This window comes from Salmo trutta, unplaced genomic scaffold (assembly GCF_901001165.1).
Source record: "Salmo trutta unplaced genomic scaffold, fSalTru1.1, whole genome shotgun sequence".
NCBI classification, from domain to species: domain Eukaryota; kingdom Metazoa; phylum Chordata; class Actinopteri; order Salmoniformes; family Salmonidae; genus Salmo; species Salmo trutta.
Genome location: NW_021823154.1, coordinates 2,017,130 through 2,033,415, shown reverse-complemented (window position 1 = coordinate 2,033,415; position 16,286 = coordinate 2,017,130). Strand labels below are relative to the sequence as shown.

General features: G+C 41.7%; 2 protein-coding genes across 23 annotated transcripts in view; one reads left to right on the top strand and one right to left on the bottom strand.

Moving 5' to 3' along the window:
* Positions 1-16,286, bottom strand: part of LOC115189393 (uncharacterized) — a 415,115-nt gene that overhangs the window by 235,365 nt on the left and 163,464 nt on the right. The window lies entirely within an intron of this gene.
* LOC115189398 (uncharacterized) overlaps positions 1-16,286 on the top strand; it is a 77,823-nt gene that overhangs the window by 53,679 nt on the left and 7,858 nt on the right. For 7 of the 15 annotated variants that reach the window (XM_029747993.1, XM_029747987.1, XM_029747998.1 and 4 more), the window contains 6 exons: positions 2,069-2,500; positions 2,810-3,241; positions 9,185-9,616; positions 9,900-10,319; positions 10,531-10,977; positions 15,553-15,984. In XM_029747993.1, the coding sequence (XP_029603853.1) occupies positions 2,069-2,500; positions 2,810-3,241; positions 9,185-9,616; positions 9,900-10,319; positions 10,531-10,977; positions 15,553-15,984 (2,595 nt within the window). Of the gene's footprint in view, positions 1-2,068; positions 2,501-2,809; positions 3,242-9,184; positions 9,617-9,899; positions 10,320-10,530; positions 10,997-15,552; positions 15,985-16,286 lie in introns of those variants that run through there. The other 8 variants (XM_029747994.1, XM_029747996.1, XM_029747990.1 and 5 more) reach the window with 7 other exon arrangements.

The following is a 16,286-nucleotide window of genomic DNA, read 5'->3' as shown; positions in this document are numbered from 1 at the left end:
CCCATACGGCATTGGCCCACTCCAGGGCTTTCCCTGAGAGACAGGAGACGAGGGCGGACACACTCTCACGTCCCGAAAGAGCCGGGTGGACGGTTGCCAGGTAGAGTTCCAGCTGGAGTAGGAACACCTGGCATCCAGCAGCCGTCCCATCATACTCCCTCGGGAGTGCGAGCTGAATCCCACTGGTGCAGAGGAGTCAGGCGCAGGACAGCAGAGATGAGTAACACAAGTAACTTTGGATATTATTCCAATAACATTCCAATAACATGTCGTAATACCGAGCCCACAATAACGGACCGAACATACATAAAACAATCACGAACAAAAACCATGGGGAAAACAGAGGGTTAAATAATGAACATGTAATTGGGGAATTGAAACCAGGTGTTTAAAACAAAGAAAAAAACAAATAGAAAATGAAAAGTGGATCGGCGATGGCTAGAAGGCCGGTGACTTCGAACGCCGCCCGAACAAGGAGAGAGACCGACTTCGGCGGAAGTCGTGACACTGTCTTAGGTCAGTTAGGATCACCACTTCATTTTAAGAATGGGAAATGTCAGAATAATAGTAGAGGGAATGATTTATTTCAGCTTTTATTTCTTTCATCACATTCCCAGTGGGTCACAAGTTTACATACACTCAATTATTATTTGGTAGCATTGCCTTTAAATTGTTTAACTTGGGTCAAACGTTTTGGGTAGCCTTCCACAAGCTTCCCACAATAAGTTGGGTGAATTTCAGCCCATTCCTCTTGACAGAGCTGGTGTAACTGAGTCAGGTTTGTAGGCCTCCTTGCTCGCACATGCTTTTTCAGTTCTGCCCACAAATGTTCTATAGGATTGAGGTCAGGGCTTTGTGATGGCCACTCCAATACCTTGACTTTGTTGTCCTTAAGCTATTTTGCCACAACTTTGGATGTATGCTTGGGGTCATTGTCCATTTGGAAGACCCATTTGCGACCAAGCTTTAACTTCCTGACTGATGTCTTGAGATGTTGCTTCAATATATCCACATAATTTTCCTTCCTCAATGCCATCTATTTTGTAAAGTGCACCAGTCCCTCCTGCAGCAAAGCACCCCCACAACATGATGCTGCAACCCCCGTGCTTCACGGTTGGGATGGTGTTCTTCGGCTTGCAAGCGTCCCCCTTTTTCCTCCAAACATAACGATGGTCATTATGGCCAAACAGTTGTATTTTTGTTTCATCAGACCAGAGAACATTTCTCCAAAAAGTGCGATCTTTGTCCCTATGTGCAGTTGCAAACCGTAGTCTAGCTTTTTTATGGCGGTTTTGGAGCAGTGGCTTCTTCCTTGCTGAGCGGCCTTTCAGGTTATGTTGATATAGGACTCGTTTTACTGTGGATAAAGATACTTTTGTACCTGTTTCCTCCAGCATCTTTACAAGGTCCTTTGCTGTTGTAATGGGATTGATTTGCACCTTTTGCACCAAAGTACGTTCATCTCTAGGAGACAGAAAGCGTCTCCTTCCTGAGCGGTATGACGGCAGTTTGGTCCCATGGTGTTTATACTTGCATACTATTGTTTGTACAGATGAACGTCGTATCTTCAGGCGTTTTGAAATTGCTCCCAACGATGAACCAGACTTGTGGAGGGCTACAATTTATTTTCTGATGTCTTGGCTGATTTCTTTTGATTTTCCCATGATGTCAAGCAAAGAGGCACTGAGTTTGAAGGTAGGCCCTGACATAGATCCATAGATCCACAGAATTTTCCAAGCTGTTTAAGGGCACGGTCAACTTAGTGTGTGTAAACTTCTGACCCACTGGAATTGTGATACAATGAATTATAAGTGAAATAATCTGTCTGTAAACAATTGTTGGAAACATTTCTTGTGTCATTCACAAAATAAATATCCTAACCAACTTGCCAAAACCATAGTTTGGTAATATAGTTTGTTAACAAGAAATTTGTGCAGTGGTTGAAAAACGAGTTTTAATGACTCCAACCTAAGTGTATGTAAACTTCCGACTTCAACTGTATCTTTAGCTATGACTGTTTTCATGTGTTCATCCATGTCTGAATCAGCTGTTACTGTCCTTGTTGCAGTTTCTGTCCATGGAGGCCTGATCCCTCAAAGCAGATCAAGTTCCTGGTGGATCTCGTGTCTCAAGCAGCAGAGTGGGAGGAGCAGACAGGAGAGAAGACACTGAAGCTGGTATCATCAGTGTGTACTTACAGCACCTTTCCTTATCACTATGGAAACACTTCCAAACAGAGTGATTTCCTGCTGGATCTGTACTCGCATGTGAAGGACTATGAGACTCAAACAGGCAGGAGTGTCCTTCCAGCATTACAGCCAGTTTACCAGTCAGCTCCTGCAGTCTGGTACATAGACCTCTCAGAGAGAAAGGCCTCCCTCCTCCTAGAAGTGCAGAAACTCCAACCAGAGAAGAAACCAGTAGAGCTGAAGGGCTGGTCAGATGAAGAGAGTGAAGTGAGGAGTTTCCTTCAGTGTCTGTCCTACATCTCACAGCTGAGGTGAGTCTGAACATGTGTGGTGGTTAGTGATTATGTGATGCTACTGATTATTGTCTTGTAGAAACATTTGATATATAAAACTTGAAGTGTTGGTGAATCTGGGAACATTTATCTGCTGATTTCCTGACATATGAAATTTTGAATTACCAAATGTCACACATAAATCATGTGAATGTCTTTAAAATTAAATACTTGTACATATAACCGAAGCACATTATGTAAATGTATAACTACTTCGTATATCTTTAGCTATGACTGCTTTCATGTGTTCATCCATGTCTGAATCAGCTGTTACTGTCCTTGTTGCAGTTTCTATCCACGGAGGTCTGATCCCTCAAAGCAGATCAAGTTCCTGGTGGATCTCCTGTCTCAAGCAGCAGAGTGGGAGGAGCAGACAGGAGAGAAGACACTGAAGCTGGTATCATCAGTGTGGACTTACAACACCTTTCCTTTTCCCAATGGAGACAATTCTGAACAGAGTGATTTCCTGCTGGATCTGTACTCACATGTGAAGGACTATGAGACTCAAACAGGCAGGAGTGTCCTTCCAGCATTACAGCCAGTTTACCAGTCAGCTCCTGCAGTCTGGTCCATAAACCTCTCAGAGAGAAAGGCCTCCCTCCTCCTAGAAGTGCTGAAACTCCAACCAGAGAAGAAACCAGTGGAGCTGAAGGGCTGGTCAGATGAAGAGAGTGAAGTGAGGAGTTTCCTTCAGTATCTGCCCTACATCTCACAGCTGAGGTGAGTCTGAACATGTGTGGTGGTTAGTGATTGTGATGGTAACACTGTACCCAATTGTCATTCTTGAGTAAAAGTGAAAGTCTCTCTGTGAAATACTTGATTAAAAGTCTAAAAGTATTTGGTTTTAAATATACTTAAGTGTAAAAGTATAAATCATTTCAAATTCCTTATATTAAGCAAACCAGACGGCACCATTTTCTTTCTTTTACATTTTTCTTTTTACGGATAATCACGGGCACACTCCAACACATGTGTTTAGTGAGTCTGCCAGATCAGAGGCAGTAGGGATGACTAGTGTCGTGTCTTTGGCTATGCCGGTTTAGGATATGACATGCTATTCAATAAAATCATTTCTCTGTAATTAATATTACCAGATTAACCTGTTGGGGCTAGGGGGCAGTATTTGCACGGCCGGATAAAAAAACGTACCCGATTTAAACTGGTTACTACTCTTGCCCAGAAACGAGAATATGCATATAATTAGTAGATTTGGATAGAAAACACTAAAGTTTTTAAAACTGTTTGAATGGTGCCTGTGAGTATAACAGAACTCATATGGCAGGCCAAAACCTGAGAAGATTCCATACAGGAAGTGCCCTGTCTGACAATTTGTTCGCCTTCATTGGCATCTCTATCAAAAATACAGCATCTCTGCTTTAACGTGACATTTTCTAAGGCTTCCATTGGCTCTCAGAAGGCGCCAGAAAGTGGAATGACGTCTCTCCAGTCTCTGGGCTAAGTACAGCAGCTCTGTTTGTTACTGGTCAGGCTGAGAACAGTGACACTGGAGATGCGCGTTCATGTGAATTCTCCATGTTTTTCTTTCTCTCTTTGAACGAATACAACGTCGCCCGGTTGCAAAATTATTGCTATTTTACGAGATAAATTGCATAAAAATTGATTTTAAACAGCGTTTGACATGCTTCGAAGTATGGTAATGGAATATTTTGAATTTTTTTGTCACGAAATGCGCTCGCGCGTCACCCTTCAGATAGTTACCTGAACGCACGAACAAAACGGAGCTATTTCAATATAACTATGGATTATTTCGAACCAAAACAACATTTGTTGTTGAAGTAGAAGTCCTGGGAGTGCATTCTGACGAAGAACAACAAAGGTAATCCAATTTTTCTTATAGTAAATCTGAGTTTGGTGAGGGCCAAACTTGGTGGGTGTCAAACTAGCTAGCCGTGATGGCCGGGCTATCTACTCAGAATATTGCAAAATGTGCTTTCGCCGAAAAGCTATTTTAAAATCTGACACCGCGATTGCATAAAGGAGTTCTGTATCTATAATTCTTAAAATAATTGTTATGTATTTTGTCAACGTTAATCGTGAGTAATTATGTAAATTCACCGAAGTTTGCGGTGGGTATGCTAGTTCTGAACATCACATGCTAATGTAAAAAGCTGTTTTTTGATATAAATATGAACTTGATTGAACAAAACATGCATGTATTGTATAACATAATGTCCTAGGAGTGTAATCTGATGAAGATCATCAAAAGTTAGTGCTGCATTTAGCTGTGGTTTTGGTTTTTGTGACATATAGGCTTGCTTTGAAAATGGCTGTGTGATTATTTTTGTCAGGGTACTCTCCTGACATAATCTAATGTTTTGCTTTCGCTGTAAAGCCTTTTTGAAATCGGACAGTGTGGTTAGATTAACGAGAGTCTTGTCTTTAAAATGGTGTAAAATAGTCATATGTTTGAGAAATTGAAGTTATAGCATTTATGAGGTATTTGTATTTTCAACTGGTTGGATTTCCAAAATATGGTTCCTTTCCCCCCACCTTTTGATGTTCCCAGACTCTCTATGTTTAACAAAGACTTTTCAGGAGCCCGTCTGTAGAGTCAGGAGAGAGGGAAAGGGAGAGAGGTATTTATGGGGGGAGGGGTCATAAACCTCACCCACAGGCCAGCGTCATGACACCAGGGATGTTCTCTGTTTAGTGAGTCCTCCAGATCAGAGGCAGTAGGGATTGACCAGAGATGTTCTCTGTTTAGTGAGTCCACCAAATCAGAGGCAGTAGAGAGGACCAGGGATGTTCTCTTGATAAGTGTGTGATTTAGACCATTTTCCTGTCCTGCTAAACATTCAAAATGTAATGAGATCTTTTGGGTGTCAGGGAAAATGTATGGAGTAAAAACAACATTATTTTCTTAAGGAATGTAGTGAAGTAAAAGTTGTTTATTTTTTAATTAACTTGCCAAGTCAGTTAAGAACAAATTCGTATTTACAATGATGGCCTAGGAACAGTGGATTAACTGTCTTGTTCAGGGGCAGAATGACAGATTTCAAAAATATAAATCGTAAAGTACAGACACCCCCAAAAAAACTTTTAAGTTGTACTTTAAAGTATTTTTACATAAGTGCTTTACACCACTGGATGCTAGTGATATACAGTGGCATAGAAAGTATTGAACCCTTTGGAAATACCTGGATTTCTGCATAAATTGGTAATTCAATTTGATCTGATCTTCATCAATAGACAAACACGGTGTGCTTAAACTAATAACACACAAACAATTCTACGTTTTCATGTCTTTATTGAACACACTGTGTAAACGTTCACAGTGCAGGGTGGGAAAAGTATGTGAACCTTTGGATTTAATAACTGGTTTACCCTCCTTTGGCAGCAATAACCTCAACCAAACGTTTTCTGTCGTTGCGGATCAGACCTGCACAACGGTCAGGAGGAATTTTGGACCATTCATCTTTACAAAACTGTTTCAGTTCAGCAATATTCTTGGGATGTCTGGTGTGGTCTGCTCTCTTGAGGTCATGCCACAGCATCTCAATCAGGTTGAGGTCAGGACTCTGACTGGGCCACTCCATAAGGCGTATTTTCTTCTGTTGAAGCCATTCTGTTGTTGATGTACTTCTGTGTTTTGGGTTGTTGTCCTGTTGCATCATCCAACTTCTGTTGAGCTTCAATTGGCAGACAGATAGCCTAACATTCTCCTACAAAATGTCTTGATAAACTTGGGAATTCATTTTTCTGTTGATGATAGCAAGCTGCCCAGGCCCTGAGGCAGCAAAGCAGTCCCAAACCACGATGCTCCGTCCACCATACCTTACAGTTGGGATGAGGTTTTGATGTTGGTGTGCTGTGCCTTTTTTTCTCCACACATAGTGTTGTGTGTTCCTTCCTTCCAAACAACTCAACTTTAGTTTCATCTGTCCACAGAATATTTTGCCAGTAGCGCTGTAGAACATCCAGGTGCACTTTTGCAAACTTCAGACGTGCAGCAATGTTTTTTTTTGGACAGCAGTGGCTTCTTCTGTGGTGTCCTCCCATGAGCACCATTCTTGTTTAGTGATTTATGTATCGTAGACCCGTCAGCAGAGATGTTAGCCTGTTCCAGAGATTTCTGTAAGTCTTTAGCTGACACTCTAGGATTCTTCTTAACCTCATTGAGCATTCTGCGCTGTGCTCTTGCAGTCATTTTTGCAGGACGGCCACTCCTAGGGAGAGTAGCAACAGTGCTGAACTTTCTCCATTTATAGACTATTTGTCTTACCGTGGACTGATGAACATCAAGGCTTTTAGAGATACTTTTGTAACCCTTTCCAACTTTATGCAAGTCAACAGTTCTTAATCTTTAGGTCTTCTGAGATCTCTTTTGTTTGAGGCAGGGTTCACATCAGGCAATGCTTCTTGTGAACAGAAAACTCAAATTTTGTGAGTGTTTTTGATAGGGCAGGACAGCTCTAACCAACATCTCCAATCTCGTCTCATTGATTGGACTCCAGGTTAGCTGACTCCTGACTCCAATTAGCTTTTGGAGAAGTCATTAGCCTAGGGGTTCACATACTTTTTTTCAACCTACACTGTGAATGTTTAAATGATGTAATCAATATAGACAAAAAAAATACAATAGTTTGTGTGTTATTAGTTTAAGCACACTGTGTTTGTCTATTGTTGTGACTTAGATGAAGATCAGATCAAATTTGATGACCAATTTATGCAGAAATCCAGGTAATTCCAAAGGGTTCACATACTTTTTCTTGCCGCTATGTCTTTTAGAAACATTGTCATCATATTAAACTTCAAATGTTTGTGAATCTGGTAACATTTATACTCATATTTCCTGAAATATAAAATGTTCAATTATCAAATGTTAGCCAGATATTGCGAATGTTTTTAAGGTTACATGCACTACAAAAGTAGTGTGGACACCTGCTTGTCGAACATCTCATTCCAAAATCATGGTCATTAGTATGGAGTTGGCCCCCTCCCCCCTTTGCTGCTATAACAGCTTCCACTCTTGTAGGAAGGCTTTCCACTAGATGTTGGAACATTGCTGGGGGGACTTGCTTGCATTCAGCCATGAGCATTAGTGAGGTCGGGCATTGATGTTGGGCGATTAGGCCTGGCTCGCAGTCGGCGTTCCAATTCATCCCAAAAATGTTTGATGGGGTTGAGGTCAGGGCTCTGTGCAGGCCAGTCAAGTTCTTCCACACCGATCTTGACAAACCATTTCTGTATTGTGAGCGGACCAAGTCATTTGGTGTCACTCTAAAGCAGAAAGGTGGAATAAACGAGTCAAGAGTAGGTTTTCTTGATTCAACACAGTTCTCTATTGAGGGATTTCTGACAATACAAACACTCCAACACAGTCAATGAGAATCTCCAAAGGAACAACATGCATCTTCTTCTTTAGATGACACAGGATCACATTACGATTATCTTCAAACTATAACAACAATCACATATTCGTCACCGTCTTAATGGATCTTCTTGGATAGCACCTCTCTCTCCGTAGCCATTCTCCAGAGATAGTTTATCTTCCCCCCCTTCCTTGCTGGTTCCATCCTCTCTCTTGTAGGGGAAAGAGAATATGTCATTAGTACCGTCAGCTGTGCTTAATTGACTCTGGTTACCTTGTCTCACATGCCTTGTTGGGCTACTATCCGTGAGCCCAGCCTGCCCTCTGGTGGTCCTTCCACAGTATGTACCCCCCTTTGTGCACAGGGCATTGTCATGCTGAAACAGGAAAGGGCCTTCCCCTAACTTTTGCCACAAAGTTGGGAGTGCAGGATCCTCGAGAATGTCATTGTAATCTGTAGCGTTAAGATTTCCCTTCACTGGATCTAAGGGGCCTAGCCTGAACCATGAAAAACAGCCCCAGACCATTATTCCTCCCCCCCAAACTTTACAGTTGGCGCAATGCATTCGGACAGGTAGCATTCTCCGGGCATCCGTCAAATCCAGATTCGTCAGTCAGACTGCCAGATGGTGAAGCGTGATTCATCACTCCAGAGAACGTGTTTCCACTGCTCCCGACTCCAATGTCAGCGAGCTTTACACCACTCCAGCCGACGCTTGGCATTTCACATGGTGATCTTAGGCTTGTGTGCAGCTGCTTGGCCATGGAAACCCATTTCATGAAGCTCCTGAATAACAGTTCTTGTGCTGACGTTGCTTCCAGAGGCAGTTTGGAATTCGGAATTCGGTAGTGAGTGTTGCAACCGTGGAGAGACGATTTTTACGCGCTTCAGCACTCGGCAGTCTCGTTGTGTGAGCTTGTGTGGCCTACCACTTCGCGGCTGAGCCGTTGTTGCTCCTAGACGTTTCCACTTCACAATAAGAGCACTTACAGTTGACCGGGGCAGCTCTAGCAGGGCAGAAATTTGACAAACTGACTTGTTGGAAAGGTGGCATCCTATGACGGTGCCACCTTCAGAAAGGCCATTCTGTTGCCAATGTTTGTCTATGGAGATTGCATGGCTGTGTGCTCGACTTTATACACCTGTCAGCAACGGGTGTGGCTAAAATAGCCAAATCCACTAATTTGAAGGGGTGTCCACATACATTTGTATATATAGTGTATAACCAAAGCACATTATGTAAATGTATAACTACTTCATATATCTTTAACTATGACTGGTTTCATGTGTTCATCCATGTCTGAATCAGCTGTTACTGTCCTTGTTGCAGTTTCTGTCCATGGAGGTCTGATCCCTCAAAGCAGATCAAGTTCCTGGTGGATCTCCTGTCTCAAGCAGCAGAGTGGGAGGAGCAGACAGGAGAGAAGACACTGAAGCTGGTATCATCAGTGTGGACTTACAGCACCTTTCCTTTTCCCAATCGAAACAATTCTGAACGCAGTGATTTCCTGCTGGATCTGTACTCACATGTGAAGGACTATGAGACTCAAACAGGCAGGAGTGTCCTTCCAGCATTACAGCCAGTTTACCAGTCAGCTCCTGCAGTCTTGTTCATATACCTCTCAGAGAGAAAGGCCTCCCTCCTCCTAGAAGTGCTGAAACTCCAACCAGAGAAGAAACCAGTAGAGCTGAAGGGCTGGTCAGATGTAGAGAGTGAAGTGAGGAGTTTCCTTCAGTGTCTGCCCTACATCTCACAGCTGAGGTGAGTGAGTTTATCCAACAAGAGTCCAAATGTCATTGAACTGGTGTAGATAGTATTTATGTTTTACACTGTCTTTGTCTTTTTAATACATGCACATATGAAGATGCTGTAGAAACTCTAATTCAGTAGGAATTTAAATTGAACAAAATTCTAATTCATAGTTGTATTGTTTTAATAGATGGAGTCATAAGGTGCTATTAGTTTTCAGTTCCCCTACCCTGTTATTCATATCAGCCCTCATCACTCACCTGTATATCATCTGTGTTTTAAACTGTTTGTTCAGATTTCTTCCACTGATGGACAATATAGAGAGGAGAAAGAGAGAGAAGACATTCCTACTGAATCTGTGTCTTCAAGCAGCTCTCCATGAGAGAGGAACCATACAAACAACTGTAGAGAAAGTGTTGTCACTGTCTGAAGTATATCACTATCAGAAATGGGATTTCCTGCTGGATCTGTACTCACATGTGAAGGTCTATGAGACAAAAACAGGCAGGAGTGTCCTTCCAGCATTACAGCCAGTTTACCAGTCAGCCAGTCCTGCAGTCTGGTCAATAGACCTCTCAGAGAGAAAGGCCTCCCTCCTCCTAGAAATGCTGAAACTCCAACCAGAGAAGAAACCAGTAGAGCTGAAGGGCTGTTCAGATGAAGAGAGTGAAGTGAGGAGTTTCCTTCAGTGTCTGCCCTACATCTCACAGCTGAGGTGAGTTGGTTTTCATAGTAATGTTTTCTCATGTTTATGATGTATCAATACTCTAATAATATCTACATGTTTCAACGTGTTAATTTTGTCCCTCGTTTATCCAGTATCGGCTAATATCAAAGTTTTTTTTTAATTTACTAGTTTATATATATTTTGTACACATCACAGAGTGTCAAATTGTCTGGATCAGTTTTTACTGTCCTTGTTGCAGTTTCTATCCATGGTGGTCTGATCCCTCAAGTCAGATCAAGTTCCTGGTGGATCTCCTGTCTCAAGCAGCAGAGTGGGAGGAGCAGACAGGAGAGAAGACACTGAAGCTGGTATCATCAGTGTGTACTTACAGAACTTTCCCCTTCTGTGTCCAGGATGATGATGAGAGTAAAGAATATCAATGTGATTTCCTGCTGGATCTGTACTCACATGTGAAGGACTATGAGACTCAAACAGGCAGGAGTGTCCTTCCAGCATTACAGCCAGTTTACCAGTTAGCCAGTCTTGCTGTCTGGTCCATAGACCTCTCAGAGAGAAAAGCCTCCCTCCTCCTAGAAGTGCTGAAACTCCAACCAGAGAAGAAACCAGTAGAGCTGAAGGACTGGTCAGATGAAGATATTGAAGTGAGGAGTTTCTTTCAGTGTCTGCCCTACATCTCACAGCTGAGGTGAGTCTGAACATGTGTGGTGGTTAGTGATTATATGATGCTAGTGGTTATTATCTTGTAGAAACATTTGACATATAAAACATCACAAGTGTTGGTGAATCTGGTAACATTTATACTCAGATTCCTTGTCATAACAAATGTTGCATTACTAAATGTCACAGAGATATTATGAATCTTTCTAAGTTATGTGATGCTGCACATTTATCTTTTAGAGATCTTGCATATTTTATCTTTGGGAAATATTGTAACAATAAACCTGAACGTTTATATTCAGAATATCTAATCTACTAAACCAAATGTCATGTATATTATGGAACTTTCTATGTGACATGGTGTTTCCATATGACAGGCAGGTACCGTAATTTCCAGACTATAAGCCGCTACTTTTTTCCCACGCTTTGAACTTCGCGGCTTAAACAATGACGTGGCTAATATATGTATTTTTCCCGCTTTCATATAAAAAAAATATAAAAAAACACATTCTGTGACGTGCTCAGTTTTTTGGCGGCATGAAGCTTTCATTAGCCCAATGAAATTGCCGAACGGGTTAAGGTCAAACAACTTTTTTGTTTACTGTTTAGATTAAATCGAGCACGCTCAAACTTCCCATCATTCTGGTTACAGTAGTCATTTTGTCACCCTCATCATGGCAAAGACACAGAGAAATGCATATGATGCAGCTTTCAAGTTGAAGGCGATTGATCTGGCTGTTGGAAAAGGAAATAGAGCTTCTGCACGGGAGCTTGGTCTGGAGCAATGACTTTCTTGGTAGGCTACTGTTTACTGCTAATTATTATTTTTTTGTTACAAGCTGTGTTTCGTTAAAGCCTATTTATTTTTGTTACAAGCCGTGTTTCGTTAAAGCCTGTGTAAATGTGTTTCAATGTACCGGTAGGCACCTGCGGCTTATAGACATGTGCGGCTTATTTATGTTCAAAATAAGATTTTTTTTATTTTTTATTCGGTGCGGCTTATATTCAGGTGCGCTCAATAGTCCGGAAATTACGGTATTCATGTTCAGTGAGGAAGAAGTATTGGGACATTTTGTTTTGGCTCTTTACTCCAGCACTTTGGATTTGAAATAATGCGATGACTATGGGGTTAAATTGCAGACTGTCAGCTTTAACCTCTCTAGGGGATGTGGGACGACTATTCAACAGCCAGTGACAAATCAGAGCGCCAAATTTAAAACCACAAAATGTCATAATTCAAAGTTCTCAAACATATAGGACTATTTTACACCATTTTATAGATACACTTCTCCTGAATCGAACCACGTTGTCCGATTTCAAAAAGGCTTTACAGCGAAAGCGAAACATTAGATTACGTTAGGAGAGTACATAGACACAAAAAACCACACAGCCATTTCCAAGCAACTAGCATGCATCACAAATACCCAAAACACAGCTAAATGCAGCACTAACCTTTGATGATCTTCATCAGATGACACTCCTAGAACATCATGTTACACAATACATGCATTTTTTTGTTCAATCAAGTTCATATTTAGATCCAAAAACAGCATTTTACAATGGCTCGTGACGTTCAGAAAATATTTTGCCTCCAAAACTGCCGGTGAATCAGCACACCGATTTATAAAAATACTATTCATAAACCTTGATAAAATATTAAATTGTTATTCAAAGATTTATAGATCAACATCTCCTGAATCCAACCACGTTGTCCGATTTCAAATTAACTTTACGTGGAAAGCACACTGCAATTATCTGAGTACTGCGGTCAGAAAAAGACATCAAGCAATACAGATAGCCGCCATTTTTGAGTCATCTAAAAGCATAAATAAATTAGAAATATTCGCTTACCTTTAGTAATCTTCATCAGAAGGCACTTCCAGGAATCCCAGGTCCACAATAAATGTTGTTTTGTTCGATAAACTCCATAATTTATGTCCAAATAGCTCCTTGTTGTTCGCGCGTTCAGTTCAGCTACTCCAAATGTCACGAAGGAAAATGTCACGAAGAAAAGTAAAAAAAAAAAATCTATTTACGTTCGTTCAAACATGTCAAACGTTGTAAAGCATCAATCTTTAGGGCCTTTAGAACGTGAAGATTCAGTAATATTCCAACCGGACGAAACCAGTGTCTTGAAAAACGTTTTGGAATGTGGAGCGACCTCTCGCGTGAACGTGCGTCTCATTCCCGGGGTCACCAAGTTCCCAGCCTTTTCATTCGGTCTCTGTTCATCATAGACGACTCAAACCACTCTCTAAAGACTGTTGACATCTAGTGGAAGCCTTAGGACGTGCAAAATAACCCTAACTCACTGTCTGTAAGAAAGGCAAGGACTTGAAAGGACTACAAGCACCAGAATTCTCACTCCCCGGTTAGATTTTTCTCAGGGTTTTGCCTGCCATATGAGTTCTGTTATATTCACAGACATCATTCAAACAGTTTTAGAAACTTCAGAGTGTTTTCTATCCAAATCTACTAATAATATGCATATTCTAGTTCCTGGGCCCGAGTACTAGGCCGTTTAATTTGGGTACGTTTTTCATCCGGCCGTGAAAATACAGCCCCCTACCCTAGAGAGGTTAATTTGAGGGTAATTTAATCCATACCGGGTGAACCGTTTAGAAATTACAGCACCTTCTGTATGTCGTACCCCCATTTTAGGGAACCAAAAGTATTTGGATAAATTCACGTATTTGAATTAATGGAGTACAAAGTTTAGTATTTGGTCCCATATTCCTAGAACACAATGACTACATCAAGCTTGTGATTCTACAAACTTGTTGGATACATTTGCTGTTTGTTTAGATTGTGTTTCAGTTAATTTTGTGCTCAATAGAAATTAATGGTAAATAATGTATTGTTTGAAAATAAAGGAGAGCCGCACACTCTAGGAGCACAGATGCAAAAATGTAATGTCCAACGTTTCGACAGACACGCTGTCTTCATCAGGGGTTGGTGGTAATGAAAACGATGGGGGCGAAGCCCAAAACAAACACGTATATAAAACACACAGGGATGTAACCCAAACAAAAGAGTGAGGTGTAAACCTCTACAATATACACAGGATGAGACCCGTAATACTGGTCCAAAAACACAGAGCACGAAAGCCCATAACACAGGTAGTCCCAAGACCAACACGACATGAGACAATATTCCACAAGGACAATGGGGAACAGAGGGCACATATATACACTTACTAATCAGGGGGAATGGGAACCAGCTGTGTGTAATGAGACCAGACAGTCCGGGGTTGGTGGTAATGAGTCCAGACAGTCCGGGGTTGGTGGTAATGAGACCAGACAGTACCGGGTTGGTGGTAATGAGTCCAGACAGTCCGGGGTTGGTGGTAATGAGTCCAGACAGTCCGGGGTTGGTGGTAATGAGACCAGACAGTCCGGGGTTGGTGGTAATGAGACCAGACAGTCCGGGGTTGGTGGTAATGAGACCAGACAGTCCGGGGTTGGTGGTAATGAGACCTGGCAGTCCGGGGTTGGTGGTAATGAGTCCAGACAGTCCAGGGTTGGTGGTAATGAGTCCAGACAGTCCGGGGTTGGTGGTAATGAGATTAGACAGTCCGGGGTTGGTGGTAATGAGACCTGGCAATCCGGGGTTGGTGGTAATGAGACCTGGCAGACTGCAAAGCAAATCAGTGGGAGAAAAAACAATTTTTTTGAGAAGGACAAATCATAGATGTTATGCTGGGAGGTAGATGTTCAGTCTCCCCTGTCCTCAGCTTTTCTCCACCGAACAAAGGAACAGGATGCCATTTATAACCCTCCACCCTAGCCTGGGGTTGACCAATCAGAAGTCCTTGCAGTACCACTGGGCCATTGGCCAAATAACAAGTATCCTGCTCCCGACTCAATGCACAGAACATAGCACACGCAGCTCTGAGTTCTGGAGTGACATTCTACAGATTCTAAACAAACTGAAACCCAACTCCTATTTACATTTCTTATTGATCATTCGTGCTCTACATTTTAGTCCTCTCATCCTCTGCGTGGTGTATTTGTCTTCAAAATATTCTTATAATGGTGAGAGTGTAGCATGTCTTGGTGGCATGATATAAAATGCTAACCCCTCCCTGTTATTGTAATGGTGAGAGGTTTGCATGTCTTGGGGCTATGATCTTTGTGCCTCTAATTTGCTCACTCATCGTTATTCATGATTCATTCAGGATTATCTGTAATCATGGCAGCATCCACATGAATGTAGAATTTCTATATTAACGCTCAATACGTTAGGTGTTTCTGTATTTTGTCAGGGGGGTGAATACTTATGTAATCAAGGTATATTGGTGATTAATTTAAAACAAATTGGTTCGTGATTATGTGATGCTAGTGATTATTGTCTTAGAAACATTTGACATATAAAACTTCAAGTGTTGGTGAATCTGGTTACATTTATCTGCCGATTTCCTGACATAACTAATGTTGCATTACTAAATGTCACACATATAAATGTGAAGGTGTCTAAAATGAAATACTTTAACATATAACCAAAGCACATTATGTAAATGTACAACTACTTCATATATATTTAGCTATGACTGGTTTCATATATTCATCCATGTCTGAATCAACTGTTACTGTCCTTATTGCAGTTTCTATCCAGACTGGTCTGATCACTCAAAGCAGATCAAGTTCCTGGTGGAGCTACTGTCTCAAGCAGCAGAGTGGGAGGAGCAGACAGGAGAGAAGACACTGAAGCTGGTATCATCAGTGTGGACTTACAGCACCTTTCCTTTTCCCTATCGAGACAATTCTGAACAGAGTGATTTCCTGCTGGATCTGTACTCACATGTGAAGGACTATGAGACTCAAACAGGCAGGAGTGTCCTTCCAGCATTACAGCCAGTTTACCAGTCAGCTCCTGCAGTCTGGTCCATCGACCTCTCAGAGAGAAAGGCCTCCCTCCTCCTAGAAGTGCTGAAACTCCAACCAGAGAAGAAACCAGTAAACCTGAAGGGCTGGTCTGATGAAGAGAGTGTAGTGAGGAGTTTCCTTCAGTGTCTGTCCTACATCTCACAGCTGAGGTGAGTCTGAACATGTGTGGTAGTTAGTGATTATGTGATGCAAGTGATTACTGTCTTGTAGAAACATTTGACATATAAAACGTCTAGTGTTGGTGAATCTGGTAACATTTATCTGCCGATTTCCTGACATAACAAATGTTGCATTACTAAATGTCACACATATATTATGGAGTCTCTCACCGTTGTCGCTTGTTATAGACCATCTTCTGCCCCCAGCTGTGCCCTGGACACCATATGTGAATTGATTCCCACCCATCTATCTTCAGAGCTCGTACTGTTAGGTGACCTAAACTGGGACATGC